At 43.1% G+C, this 15,452-nt stretch overlaps 1 protein-coding gene across 2 annotated transcripts in view; it reads right to left on the bottom strand.

The window, feature by feature from the left end:
• Positions 1-15,452, bottom strand: part of REEP3 (receptor accessory protein 3) — a 38,746-nt gene that overhangs the window by 17,335 nt on the left and 5,959 nt on the right. Inside the window, exons 1-3 of one of the 2 annotated variants that reach the window (XM_071563244.1) lie at positions 4,811-4,883; positions 1,540-1,882; positions 78-154 (exon numbers count right to left, since the gene is read on the bottom strand). In XM_071563244.1, the coding sequence (XP_071419345.1) occupies positions 78-145 (68 nt within the window). In that variant the 5' untranslated portion in view covers positions 146-154; positions 1,540-1,882; positions 4,811-4,883. Of the gene's footprint in view, positions 1-77; positions 155-1,539; positions 1,883-4,810; positions 4,884-15,452 lie in introns of those variants that run through there. The other variant, XM_071563243.1, reaches the window with a different exon arrangement.

Here is a 15,452-nt window from a genome sequence, read left to right as displayed (position 1 = left end):
CAAAATAAGTAATTACAAATCAAAGAACATCAGAAATAAATAGTTTCACCTAGAGTTCATAGAAAGCAGGCTCTTACCAAGAGACTGTTAGGTCAGTTATTGTTTCAGTGACTGTGTAAAGAGCAAACACAATCCAATACATCATCCAGCGAACCTGAAAATGAAAACACTGTCTTCAGTAAGAATTCTGATGTCACCTTTACACAGAATATACTGTACAGTCTGTTCACAGCTGTCAAAGCAAGACAATCAACAGTATCTCGGTCCGGATAAACCAGGTTTCAAGTGAAGTTATAAAAAGGTCCTGAATGATTTCTGTTCTGAAGGGGAACTGGTGGCAGCTGCAACAAGCTCAGTGAAATGTTTGGTTCATCAGGGTCAGCACCTCACCTGGACTAGATTCACAGAGTCCATTCTGCCTCTGCAAAGCTTTAGAGGGAACTAAACACTGCCAAGAGTCAGCAGATTATCCTAAGTATGAAGTGCAATTCCCACCATAGCTCTACAGGACATTTCATCCCTTCCACACTCACCTGTATGTTTATACCACACACCTAAGTCAGCACTGGCGAGGCAGCCCTTGCTTTCCTCTCACAGCACATGTTACTCACCCCCACACTGCCACTGACACCTGTGTGTGCTCAACACAAGGTATTAACACCAAGGCAAGGCAGCAAAAAAGCATTTTCATGGAAATTTAATTCTATTTACATGTGAGAACCACAAAATTCTTATTAATAAAAAAGTTCATGTGCAATAATCTTCATCCTCAGGAGTTTACAGCTATATATGTCTTCTTGCTTGTTTTAAGGTTTACACTACATATCATGGCTTTGAAATCAAACAATGCTCTCAAAATACAGGGTTCAGCTCTGGTTTATAACAGTTACATAAATCCCTCATTTTTCTTGAGCATTTGTTCAAATTTGGTCATCTAAGCTGACTACATCTTTCAGAATAAACACTATAGGAGCAGTTCTCTAAGATATATATCAGCTGCCAAATGCAATGTATTGCCAAAATGGGTCAGTGCAAGTCACCAGTGGTTATTTGTACTAACTGAACATCCATGTGTTCTTTGAATTCCAGCACTATCTATATATGCTAGAATAAAAAACAGACACCACATGATTATTTAAGAACTAAAAAAGGAAAGAAAAAAAAACATCTAACCCACCACAATTGTTAGAGACTAGTTTGAGTCCCAAATTGACAGTCCTCTCTCAGGAGGACTATATCTATATATATATACACACTTTCCTACAGAGGACATGGCTTAGATTTAATCTTCACTTTTAATACCATCTTTTTTCGAAGTGGGCTTAAATGAGTACTCAAAACCTAATGATACACTGCTGCCTTTTTCATAGCTCTGCATTATGGTTTCAAACCACTGCCTCTGTCAGAACTTGAGACCCATTTATCTGAAATGCTTTTCTGCATTTCAATTTGAAAAGAAACTCAGTCATGTGATGACATTCTTCACTTCAGTCTCTCAGAGGATTTAGATATTTCAGGCTTGAATAAACTAAGACAAACCTACACAACAGCTGAAGTCATTGCTGACAGGCCATGTGATATTTAGACTGGTGACCCTTCCATGAACCACAGTCAACACCTGAATAAAAATAAAATTAAATCCAACCTTGCCCCATTAACCTAAGCATAACCCAATGCCACTTTTAGGATGCCATGCAAGACAGAATTTTTCTTCCCCAATATATTTTATCCATGCTATTCTTTATTAAATTGACATCTAACTATTCAATTAGGGAAACAGCAAAAGTGGGATTTCTCTTGGGGTGGTAGGAACAGTAAGAAATGCTTTGCAGAAGGGCACATGAGATCTGCCAGGAGTCCTGCTGAGGTCTGGGCAGAGAATCTGTAAAACACAAATCAAATCATGTTCTAGTACAACTAATGCTTTAGATACCAAAACTATCATTGACAAATGAACCTGAGAGACTTCAAGTTGTTTCCACACAAAAAAAAGGAACATGAAAAGCTGAAGGTCAGATTTTAAACTACCCAGAAGATTATCATCTAAAAAGATGAAGTTACAGCAGCTTTGAATGAGTTTTACTTTTCATGTTAAAAGGGTGATTACAGATTTGGTTGGTTGAGCTTTTTTTTCTCCCTACCATCCAAGTGTTAAGCTCATCTTTGTTGGCTCTGGGTGAACACATTCTTTTAAGTCAGGATTTTGAAGCTACGATTTGAGAAGCCTGGTCTGTTCAGACTTCTAAACTACATTTCAGATGCTTATTACAAGTGCTTTGGTGTAATACAGTGAAAGAACTTCTCAAATATCTTAGTCAACCCCATTAAAACAGGGTAATTACAAGAACAAATAAATCTCCTCAAAGGCACAGGTCCTAATTTCTAGCATTAAGTCCATGAGTCTTGTAAATTACTACAATCAGCACAACACTTTTTTCCTTCCAGACATAATCTTTGAACAATTTGCCATACCATGACCTACACAAGTCAAGATGTCTGTTCTTTTTGTGTTTGCTTTCAGTGGTGGAAGCAACGGCCAAGTAAAAAAATTTCACTGTGACAAAGCTCTTCTAATCCAGCAACAAACACATTTGGCTCCTGAGCCACAGGTAACCCTGGAAATGAAGCTGAGCTTGGGCCACAGGGTGACTGGCAGCAGACCCGAGCCATGTGGAAGGCTGATAAACTTAACACTCTCCCTGTGAGAGAAAACAACCCAGCTGGGAAAAGGACAGCCATGGATCATCCCTAAGACATACCAGGACCCTGGACCCAACCAGCAATGGAGTGGTAATTTACTGATGAATAAATGTCTCTGTGATGGGTCTCATTTATCCTGGCCCCATGAACATTTTGTATGCAAATGCAACTTCTGGAACTGCTGAAAGACCACAAAGTCACAGTAAAGAGCTGGAGATTCCAGGTCCTACTCTAGGAGTTGGTCTAAGTGACAGGTATGTCGGGGGCAAAAAAAAAAGGATGCCCAAGAAAGACATTGTCACAGCTAACTGGGTAACTGAGATGAGAAAAAAATCTCAGCATCCTACAAACATGTCTTCTCTCTAGAAAACATATTGCAAGAGACAACAGTAACCTCTTGAGTTAGACATTTCCTTCATTTCAGCAGGAAAAAAAAGAGCGTGGCCAGCAGGCCCAGGGCAGTGACCCTTCCCCTGTGATCAGCACTGGTGAGGCCACACCTTGAGTGTTGTGCTCAGTTCTGGGCCCCTCAGTTGAGGAAAGAGATTGAGGGGCTGGAGTGGGGCCAGAGAAGAGAAACGAGGCTGGAGAAGGGACTGGAGCACAAATGCTGTGGGGAGAGGCTGAGGGAGCTGGGGGTGTTCAGCCTGGAGAAGAGGAGGCTCAGGGGTGACCTCAGCACTGTCTAGAACTCCCTGAAGGGAAGTTCTGGCCAGATGGGGGTTGGTCTCTTCTCCCAGGCACTCAGCAATAGGACAAGGGGGCACGATGGGCTCAAGCTCTGCCAGGGGAAATAGAAGTTGGAGAGCAGAAAAAAATTCTTTCCAGAGAGAGTCCTCAGGCATTGGAATGGGCTGCCCAGAGAGGGGCTGGATTCCCCGTCCCTGGAGGTTTTTAAACTGAGATTGGCCGTGGCACTGAATGCCATGATCTGGTAAAGGGACTGGAGTTGGACCAAGGGTTGGGCTTGATGATCTCGGAGTCTTTTCCAACCCAATCCACTCTATGATTCTAGACTCAGCCTCCTCTGTTCTGAAGGAGCACGGAGAAAAAGCAGATTATAAATTCTATGCATTATAGACCTTCCTGACAGGGTGAACTAAACAAAAGATAGAGGGAATTCTTCTCTTAGTTTTTATGATTTTTTTCTCCTCTAAGATGAGCTCCAGCAGGCACCAGCTCCAGCTACTTGGACACAGAATATGACGTCCACTTCACAGCCCTGATGGAGTGATCAGACTAAATTAAGACATTCAAGGACAGGAACACCTACTACATTCTACTACTCCAGCTACAAAGTGAGACATCACCCCTAGCCAGCAGCCTTGGGTCACAGCTGACTTGGAGAACTGGCAGCCTCCCCACTGAGTCAGGCAGCCCAGCTAAGGCCAAGATCGAGGACAGAGCACAGGTCAGCTGCACAAACCAAGTCAGATGGCCTCTTAAAAGAGGGAAGTACCTCAGTGACCAAAGCTCCTTGTGACTGCAACTGGGTAACATTCTCGTGGTTGTCATCATTGCTCACACTGACAAGTGATTAATTTAATAGCTTAATTCAAAACTGCACTAGCTATAATTGTGTTTACCTCCATCTTTCTCTTCTGTCTGTTCTACTTTTCTCCCTGTCACCTTAACCAAATCTTTTTTTCCTTCCCTGGTTACATTTTTTCCTCTTCTTTGAAGAAAGAGACCCTTTTCTCAGGTAGATTTCTGAGTCCCCTGCTGAGCTCTATTTCCTGGCAAACTGCTGCTACTCTTCTAGTCACCAAGAATCAACCAGTCATTGCTTACAGTTCAGGAGTGGCAGTGCATTATTTTGGGCACTAGGCTCAAATGCAGCCAAGATTTAAGGTTCATGTGAAAAATCCCCCTAAAAATATCCATATACAGCATAGGGTGCTGGGACATGTTTCAGCATGAAACTACGAAGGGTCTGAGACACCTTAACTTCAGCCCTTCAAACAAAATCACAGCATTACCACTGGGTTCATACAGTTGTGCCCCACTAAGATAATCATATATGATTTATTGCACTGCATAAGGAAACTTTCACAGATTTATGTCAGCAGCAAAAGCATGTAATGAAACCATTAAAAGGAATGGGACTTACATATTCCTTCACATTTTTTGTCTTCACAGCTTTGTATGAGTAATATGCAGGATACAGCATCCCAAACACCAGCCTATTGGAAAATAAAAGGAGTTTTCAGGATCTGTTATACTGTACATGGCAAAACAGTGACAATACATCATTACAGCAATGCAGCCAACTTAAAAAAATCCCATTATCTGGCTTGGGAAAAAAACCTCAAACCCACAGTGTTATGGGTTCCTTGGAGGAAGTTTCATGATACACAAAAGTGGAACAACACGAACAGAAAAGGCTGCACGCCCATAACAGATAACGTGAAACCAGTTTGTGTTCTGGTTCAGCTACCAGTAAAACCAGTCCTGCAGTCTGTCCCCACCACAAGCCTGTTTCCACCCTGGCAGTGCTATCACCCTTACAGAGCCTCTGAAACTATCAGCAGGTAGCAGAGTCATCAACTCCATCACATTACCAGAAGATACACCAAAAGCCATTTCAAAGACAACACTATCAATTACATATTTTCATGTCCTTTTGCTTGACCTGTGCCACAGCAGCATTTGGAAACGGAGGTAGGTGGGATTAATCAGACAGGCAACTGCTGCTAAAATTCATCAAAAGCCAAGTGCAGAGCAGGGTGAGAGGGAGGCAGGCAATCCATTCTGAGAGCAGGGTCAGGACAAAGACCTGCTCTAACACAGCTTGGGTACAACACAGCACTTCCCAGTGGGAGTCTGGCCATAGACTAGGGAACAGTTCTTTGTGAGAAATGGAACAGCAGTACTGGCCATCTCCTTGACAAATGCAAGAGCTCTCTATTTCTATTTCACCACAATGTTATACTTGGCAAAAACCAAGGAATCATAGAATCATAGAATCAATTGGGTTGGAAAAGACCTCCCAGATCATCAAGTCCAACCCTTGGTCCAGCTCCACTCCCTTTACCAGATCATGGCACTGAGTGTCACAGCCAATCTCAGTTGAAAAACCTCCAGGGATGGGGAATCCACCCCCTCTCTGGGCAGCCCATTCCAATGCCTGATTACTCTCTCTGGAAATAATTTTTTTCTGCTCTCCAACTTCAATTTCCCCTGGAAGAGCTTGAGCCCATCATGCCCCCTTGTCCTACTGCTGAGTGCCTGGGAGAAGAGACCAACTCTCACCTGGCCAGAACTTCCCTTCCCTTCCCAATCATCTGCCCTTAAGTTCCAGCATGTAAGATTTAAACTCAAACAGCTGACATTTACTGGAGTAAATATCTGAAATTGAATGTTTTATCACTGTCAGGCAGCTTCAAATTCATTGTTCTACCTACAGAGGCACTGCAGAAGTTTCCATGATGTTACCACAAACTTGACTGCAGTGTTAGACCCAGGAAAGAATTATAAAACCTTGTAGCCCAATTTACTTTTTTCTCAAGCAACTACTCCCAGAGCCTTCATTTTCTACAAGACATTATTTCCAAAGACTACCACAGGACTTTGCTAATAAACAAGGCATCCAAACTGGTCAAATCAGGAGTTTGAGAAACCCCTATTTTAATAGTCAGTTTCTTTAAAGAATGATTCTAGAAGTCAACACCTCCTGACACCCCAAAGCTGCCAGCAACACCTACTCCATACATCGTAGGCACATCCAGCCCTGGTATTTCAACAGTACCCATACAAGACACTTGAAGGATGTGCCCAATTATTCCATGGCTTTTCAAATTTAAAAGCTTGAGTGTTACTTTTAAAAGGCAGTTTGTATCTCACTCTGGACGTCAGCACACTGCACTCTAATGTTGTGGGCAAACACAAAGCCAGTTTCCGCAGATGGAAACAGATTTCAGCTGAGTGGGATGTCATTTATTTTATTTTACTAGTAGATCTATGGATAATCCTGCTTACCAATGTAATTTCACTGCCAGCTGTAAGCCCAGCTATTTCAGTTTTTCAGCTGGGCTCAGCAACTAACATAGCATTCCTTTTTTGGTACAGCCACTTCCTCTACAGGCCCTTTCCCCCTCATTTAAAGAGCAATGCTTCTCAAATATACTCTGAGATTAAAATCAAAATTAAAAGAAAAAACTGTATGAGTGCCTTTAAATCTGCACAAAACGATATATTCATATCTCCATATGGCTGTATTTTTTTTAAAAATATAACCTACTGCCTGTATTATCACATAATCTACAGGTTTACAGTTTTAAAAGCTTCAAAGTGAACAACTGTTTGAAAAGCTCCTTTCTGAAGCAAAGCAACTGAGTTTGCCTCTGACTGATAACTGAAAAATCAGTCACCTGTACACACAGGGCTCTGGCACTGAGCATATTTAACCTGCACAGTAAACAACTCTAAAGTGAGGGTTTCAGAAAAAGAACTAAGAAACCGAGACACAAAGGAAAGCCACTCGGTCGCTCAAAAGGACTCCTTGGCATCCAGACTCCCAAAACACTAAGCCATTAAACCCGCAGTGCATTTAAGGCTTCGGTCTGTTCCCATTGCCAAAGCATCGCCCGAAGCAAGGAATAGTGTTGAGCACTGTATTCTTTCATTCCTCTGAAATGCAAAAAAAGGAACAGTCCTGGCTCTTGTCTAATAGTGAAAGCAATTCAGGAAACTCGTTGAGAATGAGATACTTCAGCGACGATGCCATTCACTAAGCTCCCTTCCCTTAACAACTGTGATAACAGAGATGACACCCGTTTGTCCACCCACTGACAGACTGAAGATTTTGGCACAGACACAGAGCCAGACACTCGTTAATGCATCTACATTTTGCTTCTACATGAACTATAATTACTACTCCATGTATGGTTAGCAAGTTTAGTCTAAGCAAGATTTCATTTGAAGGGAAGTTTGCTGATGGAAACTACATAGCAGGATAAAAGTCTGAAGAACAACACATGAATCTTTGTCTGGCTGTTCTTGGCTGTAAAAAAGCAGATATGGCCATACATCTTAACAACGTGTCCACTGAGGTTTCAATTGGCACACACTGAAACAGCAGAAGCATTTTTGCTCAGACTGTATGCTGCTCATATGCTTCTAAATTACTCCCATCAAAGATAAGCAGTTTGGGTTTTCGTCTCCTTTGTCTACCAAGTGGCAAGACTGATCAACTATCTCTAAATTCTAAATGTCAGGCATCTCTGCGGTACCCTCATGCTCAAAGTAAGGCATCTCTAAGAATCCTACTGGAGGAAAAAAAAACCTTTACATGTGGTGGGGTTGACTCAGGCTGGACACCAGGTGCCCAACAAAGCCCCTCTGTCACTCCCCTCTTCAGCTGGGCAGGGGAGAGAAAACACAACAAAAGGCTGGTTGGGAGAGACAGGGACAGGGAGAGATCATTCACCAGTTACCATCACAAGCAATTACTAACTGTGCTTGGAGAGAAGAAAGAATTTATTGCCAATCAAATCAGAGTAAGAAAATGAGAAATAAGAATAAATCTTAACATCTTCCCTCCATCACTACCCCCTTCTTCCCAGGCTCAACTTCACTCCCAAATTCTCCACCTCCTTCCTCACCAGCAGCGCAGGGGAAAGGGGAGTGGGGATGACAGTCAGTTCATCATACTTTGTCTCTCCTACTGCTTCCTCCTCAGAAGGAAGACTCCTCACACTGTTCCCCTGTTCCAGCATGGGGTCCCCTGCCACAGGGGACAGTCCTCCATGAACTGCTCCAGCGTGGATCCCTCCCACGGTGGGAATCCTTCAGGATCAGGCTGCTCCAGCGTGGATCCCTCCCACGGTGGGAATCCTTCAGGATCAGGCTGCTCCAGCGTGGATCCCTCCCACGGTGGGAATCCTTCAGGATCAGGCTGCTCCAGCGTGGATCCCTCCCACGGTGGGAATCCTTCAGGATCAGGCTGCTCCAGCGTGGATCCCTCCCACGGTGGGAATCCTTCAGGAACAGGCTGCTCCAGCGTGGATCCCTCCCACGGTGGGAATCCTTCAGGAACAGGCTGCTCCAGCGTGGATCCCTCCCACGGTGGGAATCCTTCAGGAACAGGCTGCTCCAGCGTGGATCCCTCCCACGGTGGGAATCCTTCAGGAACAGGCTGCTCCAGCGTGGATCCCTCCCACGGTGGGAATCCTTCAGGAACAGGCTGCTCCAGCGTGGATCCCTCCCACGGTGGGAATCCTTCAGGAACAGGCTGCTCCAGCGTGGATCCCTCCCACGGTGGGAATCCTTCAGGAACAGGCTGCTCCAGCGTGGATCCCTCCCACGGTGGGAATCCTTCAGGAACAGGCTGCTCCAGCGTGGACCCCTCCCATGGTGGGAATCCTTCAGGATCACGCTGCTCCAGCGTGGATCCCCCACAGGATCACAAGTCCTGCCAGGATCCTGCTCCAGCACAGGCATCCTATGGAGTCACAGCCTCCTTTGGGCATCCACTGCTCCAGTGTGGGATCCCCCAAGGGCTGCAGATCATCCTCTCCCACCATGGATTTCCAAGGGCTGCAGGGACACAGCTGTCCCACCATGGCCTTCATTCACAGGCTGCAGGGGAATCTGTTCCAGCACCTCCCACTCCTCCTCTGACTCTGCTGTCTGCAGAGTTCTTTCCCTCACATTCTCACTCTGTTTTGTCTGCTCTTGTGCAGTTTTCTTCATCTTCTTAAACTTGTTATTCCAGAAGTGCTGCCACTGTCACTGATGGGCACAGCCTTGGCCAGCACTGGCTCCACTGGACATGGGGGAAGCTTCCAGCAACTTCTCACCCCTGTAGCCCCTCTGATACCAAAACCTTGCCACATAAACCCAACACGCAGCCAAAAAAAATCAAGACCCTCCAGTCGTGCCTTGCCAGCTCCCAGTGAGTGCTTAAACTGTGTAGTAAGTTCTAGACTAAACCAGCTCCCCCCTATTTTTTCCACATATCTAGACAAACAAAAGCTCACCCTGGCATTTTTGTCCTGAACTTTTCTGAAAAGCACTACACTAAACAAAGTCTTTCTGTCCAGCACCTGACAGAATTTAGTTCCATTTTGCCATTCAGTTACACAACACTAACCACAACAATCTAGAGTAAAACAATCTGTATTTGAGTAATTACAAAGACTACACTGTGACCAAAACACTGGACTGCTACAAGGACAGGGAGCATGACAAAAAGCTCCTGAACCCCACACCAAATTGTATCCTACTTGTTCTTTCACCTCCTGCCTTGGGCAAGGGGCAGGGAAAAATCACATGAATCCTATTAAAAGAACATATCTGCTAACACCAGCAAATCTTAAACTCAGCAACTCCTTTAGCAGATTACAGTTACCAAAATGCAGGAATGCAATCAGAATCTGGTCTGTTAAAATCCTCAGAGCATTCTTATACAGAAAATATCCCCAAAAGCCAAAGGAAAAAAACCCTTAACAGTTAAAGGACACATCCAGAAGCACAGACGGACCTGAATAAAGCACATTCTTGAGCAGAGCAAGAAGGATATTAACTTTCCAGACTAAAAAGCTGGAATTCTCCACAGCAAATTCCAGATTCTTCCAAAGCACCACAATACGTAATTACTCAAACAGTCAGAAATCACCCTGAAGTTTTAAGGCAAAAAATTACATACCTACCAATCCCTCTAAAAATGGGATCTTTCTATGCCAGTAACTTTTCTTTAGTAAGTTTTAAGTATAATAATTGCAAACAGATAGGAGACAATCAAGCCTATCTTTCAATGTAGAGCTCCAAGTTCCATTACATGTATCCTGATCACTCGTGTTTATGGAATATTTATTGACTTACCCCCAATTAGGGAACCTGCTACCAGATACTGTTCAAGTTGTCTCAACAGGAAATAGCTCTGTCTGAACTTTGAAATAAATCTAAAAAGAGCACAACAAAAATATCAGAAAAATTATCTTCTGGGACAGATGTTCTGCACTGGAATCTGCATCGAAGTGCTGATGTACTTATAGGCAAATCACACAGGTAAGACTGATCACTTATTCACAAAAATCTCTCAGAGAAAACAAGATTCATATGCCAAAAGAATATTCAAACTTTTAACCCTTTTTCTCTGCAGAGAATTTTTTCACATCCAAAATGAATGTTTTCCTTTCCTGCCATTACCCAGAGCAAAATTCACCCATAAATGCACCCTCCTCAGAACTCCTGTTTGCTTTCTCCACATGCTCAGAGTTGAAAGCACTGGAAACCTTCATAGCATTTTCTAGATTGCCTGTTTCTCATTCTAGTTGCCACTATAAAACCCTAAATAACACAAGGAAAATCAGAGTGCCCTTAATTAATCACTACCTTCCTACCTAAACACATATTACATGCGTTACCTCCTTCAGCAAGAATTAGCCCTGAATTTCCAACTCCCAGTAACATACAACTTGCAGTGTGTTAGGGCAGTTCATCAGCCAGCAAGACTCCCCAGGTTCCTCATGTTCCACTGTCCAGCAACAATCCTGCTGTTTGCTCTAACAACCCTCTCTCAGGGGCCTGTGGGAATCTGGAACAAGGTACTGACAAAAACCAACTCCTGAAGCAAAATCCAGGCTGCCCTCTCTAGTGAGTCAGCCTGGACAAGCTGCACCAGGGCCCTAACACAGCTCCCCAGGCAGTGCTGGTGCACAAACACTGTGAATCAGCTCACCCTCTGGTCACACACACATCCCACACAGCACAGAAATACTCAGCAGAAAGCCATTTTTGTGCATATCAGCCTCGCTAGAAGAATCTCTGCCTACGCCTGGGGATGGTGTCCCAAACCTGTGCCCAGGACCAACTAACCAACCTCCCCTGTGCTGCTGGACAACCTGGGCACACTTTAACAGAAGGGCATAAACCTGGAGACACCATTAACATCTCACTAAAACACAGAGTAATCAGGCACTGGAATGGACTGCCCAGAGAGGGGGTGGATTCCCCATCCCTGGAGGTTTTTAAACTGAGATTGGCCGTGGCACTGAGTGCCATGATGTGGTAAAGGGACTGGAGTTGGACCAAGGGTTGGACTTGATGATCTGGGAGGTCTTTTCCAACCCAATCCACTCTCTGATACTATGAAAACAAAAGATCAAACACCTCACTGGCTCACAAATCTGATCAAAACATCATCAAAATGCTCAACAAACACAGCAGTACAGAGAATTCCAAAAAGCTAGTACTGGAAAGCAAACAGAAAAGGTAGTAAGAATAGAAACTGCTGTAAAACTCTTAGTCACTTCTCTGCGTGACTCCCTATTGATTGTTTGGCTTTAGTGCACATGTGACTGAGGCTGTAACAGCGCCCTGACAGCCCCTGCACCCTTCCTGCCTCACTAATCTGACCCACGTGTGAGGAACAGCAGGTGAGCTCACACCTCCCGCTGAGGCACCGAAATGAGGCATCTGCAACATCGCCACGTGATGCAGAGCAAACCCTGCCTGCCTTGGGTACACAGCAACCCTCATCAGAGAGCTTACACGGCCCACCCAGCCCTTACCTCCAACTCAGTAACAGTTCTCCAGCAGGGATGAATTTTTGTTAATTTCCAAAACTGCTCACATTTACTTAAACCTCAAATAACTTCTCTTCCTTCTGATTTACCTGGAACAGTATCTGATTTCTCTGTTGCTATGAGTGGTTACCATTGCAACGAAGTATCTGTGGCCTCACATCAACCAGCAGGAGCACAAGTGAACACAGAGCTCACCAGCTCACCAGGAAAGGCTGCGCCCACTTCTCATACAGCTCACGACAGGCTGGTAGGACACGGTCCTTGTACTAAACTGTGCTTTTCCTGTACAAATCAGCAAGGACTGGCAGCTGGATTAAATTTATCAGAAGAAACCAACTGACTAATTTGTTGCTAATTTTCTTTTGGTCAAACTAAGTCTAGTTTTCAGCAGATATTTTCTATTTTTATTTAGTACCTTACTTCATAAAGCCAGTAAAGCAAGTAAGCAAAACTACAATTAAGTCCACAACTTTTTTAAGTTGAAAGATGAAAGGTGATACCTACATGCATGTTCAAAGAAGCTGTCACACAGCATAAACTCTATTTTAGGTGATTATGCTTTAAAAGAGTTCTCATAATAAAGGTAATTGACAGACAACAGACAAAGACACTTTTGAGCTTTCTTGTTTTCCAAGAGGTTCTTTACACTTGCTCCTCCTGGAGGTACTGCAGCCTACACAGGCTGTGTTTATAACAACCTGATACTCTCAATTTAGGATAGGTCTGAGAGCTCTTAAAAGACATCCCTAACTTGATGCAGATGAGGTGCTGAACAAGATTAACAGGAACATTACAAACCTAGAACGAGGTGTTTCATTTTGTCATGATGCTGAGTTACATATGCACACTTGACACCTGGTCTCTTGGCTTCCATAAATGCAAGTAAAACACTGACTGCTCTCTTATTTACCTACTTACGTAGCTTTGTTGTCCTCAAAATTATTAATAAAAGGATTTTCATTTAGTTAAGTACTCTGTCAGCTTGGCTTTTCACCCTACATCAAGTCCACAAGAGACTTCAGACAATTTCACAAGTTAAACTCTGCAATCATTGCTTGATGCTCTTAGAGTATGTTCTGTCAGTATTTTTGGAGCACTATCAACATCAAAATAACTATAAGAAACTAACATGTAAAACAGTGGCCCCAGCTTAAAACTGTTTCTGCTTGTTCCAAGGAAAACCCCATTCTATTTTTAAGCTGACTGTAAGTGAAAGAGAAATCACACAGCATTTTAAAAAAATAAATAAAAAATTGTCCACACTGCCACTGGTTACACTATGTAGAATATTAATCTGTGTGGTTTTAGAGAGGAGTGTGAAGTTCAAACCTAAAAGCTCAGAAAGCTCCTCTTTAATCATTACATATCTCAGACCTTAAGGGTGTCATCACAGACCAGCCTCAAGCTCCTGCCTCTCCCAAGGAAATGCTGCCAAAATACTACAATTCTACAATTTGACCGAAGTCAAACAGAACCACATAACACCAACTCTTGAAGGAAGAGTCAGCATGTGCCACCTCTTCCCCAAAAACTGCTTTTGATCATTTTCAGTTATTTATATCCCAATTTTCTGCCTTAAGGTCCTTGATTTTCAAACTATCCTCTTTTGACCCAGGGGTGTATTCCTGAAGCGTCTTATGAGTGTTCCAAAACTAAACCTCCCCACTGTGCACAGGATGAACTCTGGATTTGGCTGATAACATCTGTATTTGAAGATAACATCTGGACTCCTCATTCCCAAGGGTTTCCTCAGTTACACCGGGTACTTGGAGAACTCTGAACATCCTGTTAGACACCAAGTCAAGACTCACAACCAGCAGCATCTCTACTCAGCTTTTTCATGCAGTTGTGATAGTCACTGAACCTTAATGTCAAAAATACCATGTTAAAAGCTACTTATTTTCCTCCCTTTTTACTCCCAACAATTATTTGGTTTTTCTCTCTTTTGAGACAAATAAAATATTTTGGGGGCTAAGTTTTGCTCTCAGAAACAGATAATGCCGCTGTGCTGGTTAACCAGAGATACATTTCTGAGAGAAAACTCTGTGAACACAGATATGCTTCACTGACAATATATTAACAGGCTCAGAAACCAGAAGATACAAAAAAATACACACAGCCTTGTCAGAAAGGTCATTTTATAAATGCAAATTAAAGGTAATTTGCCCAATTCACACTATCCTTGTCATACAAATATATATTCCATTTTGTCTCAAGCATTCAAGGTTAATTTTTAGACAAGAAAAACTACCACTCGAAGTTTTACAAGTAAAATAGTACAACAACAGCTGCTTATGTTGTATCTACAGCAACTTAATGAGTGCCAGAGCAGTCATGCAAAACATGTATTTGATGTTTCTGTGGTTATATTGTCTTCCAAGTGAACTGTGAGCTGCTTGCTGCGGAAAAATGTGAACAGGTCAGCGTCTAAAATAGTCTAAAATACTAAATACACTGCAACTGAATAACACTGGACATGCCTTTAAACATACAAAATCCACGTGTTCTAGAGCAAAGTCCTAATCTGGGGGGAAAAAAGATTAGACAGAAGTGAATAATAAGAGCACAAACCCTAATAATTATTTTTGGGGGGTTCATATCTTACAGTTTAAGGTAATGCTACTGTACTATAAAAACTAATCAAGATCTCTAAGCTATTGACCATATTCCTCACTCTTCATGTTTTTGATCGATGAGTTACAAAACAGGGTGGGAGGAGGAAATAAAGCCAGTGTTAGCAAGGTACAAGAACAAACTGTTTTCTGATTTCTCCCTCTGAGCACTGCAAGTTCCAACAGCTGTCATAGCAGAAGAAAGCACAGCATTATGTCAGACTTCTCACTTGAGGAAAAACTCTGCTGTGGGAATCCTTGCACTGAAAGCCAGGTTGAAGGCTTTCAAAGTAAATTGCACTTAGTTTTCCAGATCAAATGCAAGTTTCAACTGCCTTCAGGGGTGAGCAACGTTTCCGAGTTTATAAACACAGGGAAAACATTCTTGCAGTTAAACCCAGCTCGTGTCGATGCTCGCAGACAGGCTGAGAGATAGAACAGAAGTAACGCCCCATTATTTTGTCAGTGATAAACTGAACAGCAAAGTAACAGCGATGGCTGACAAAAGGCTCAGTGCAGAGTTAGTCACTGTGGGGTGCTCTATTTCCCTCCTGTCCAGAAGCATCTCATCAGGCTGACTATTCAGTGTTACTGAGGCCAATCATGTTTG

Source organism: Pithys albifrons, chromosome 9 (assembly GCF_047495875.1).
Source record: "Pithys albifrons albifrons isolate INPA30051 chromosome 9, PitAlb_v1, whole genome shotgun sequence".
NCBI lineage: Eukaryota > Metazoa > Chordata > Aves > Passeriformes > Thamnophilidae > Pithys > Pithys albifrons.
Note: the sequence above shows the minus strand (reverse complement) of the source record. Positions and strands in the feature narration are given on the sequence as shown.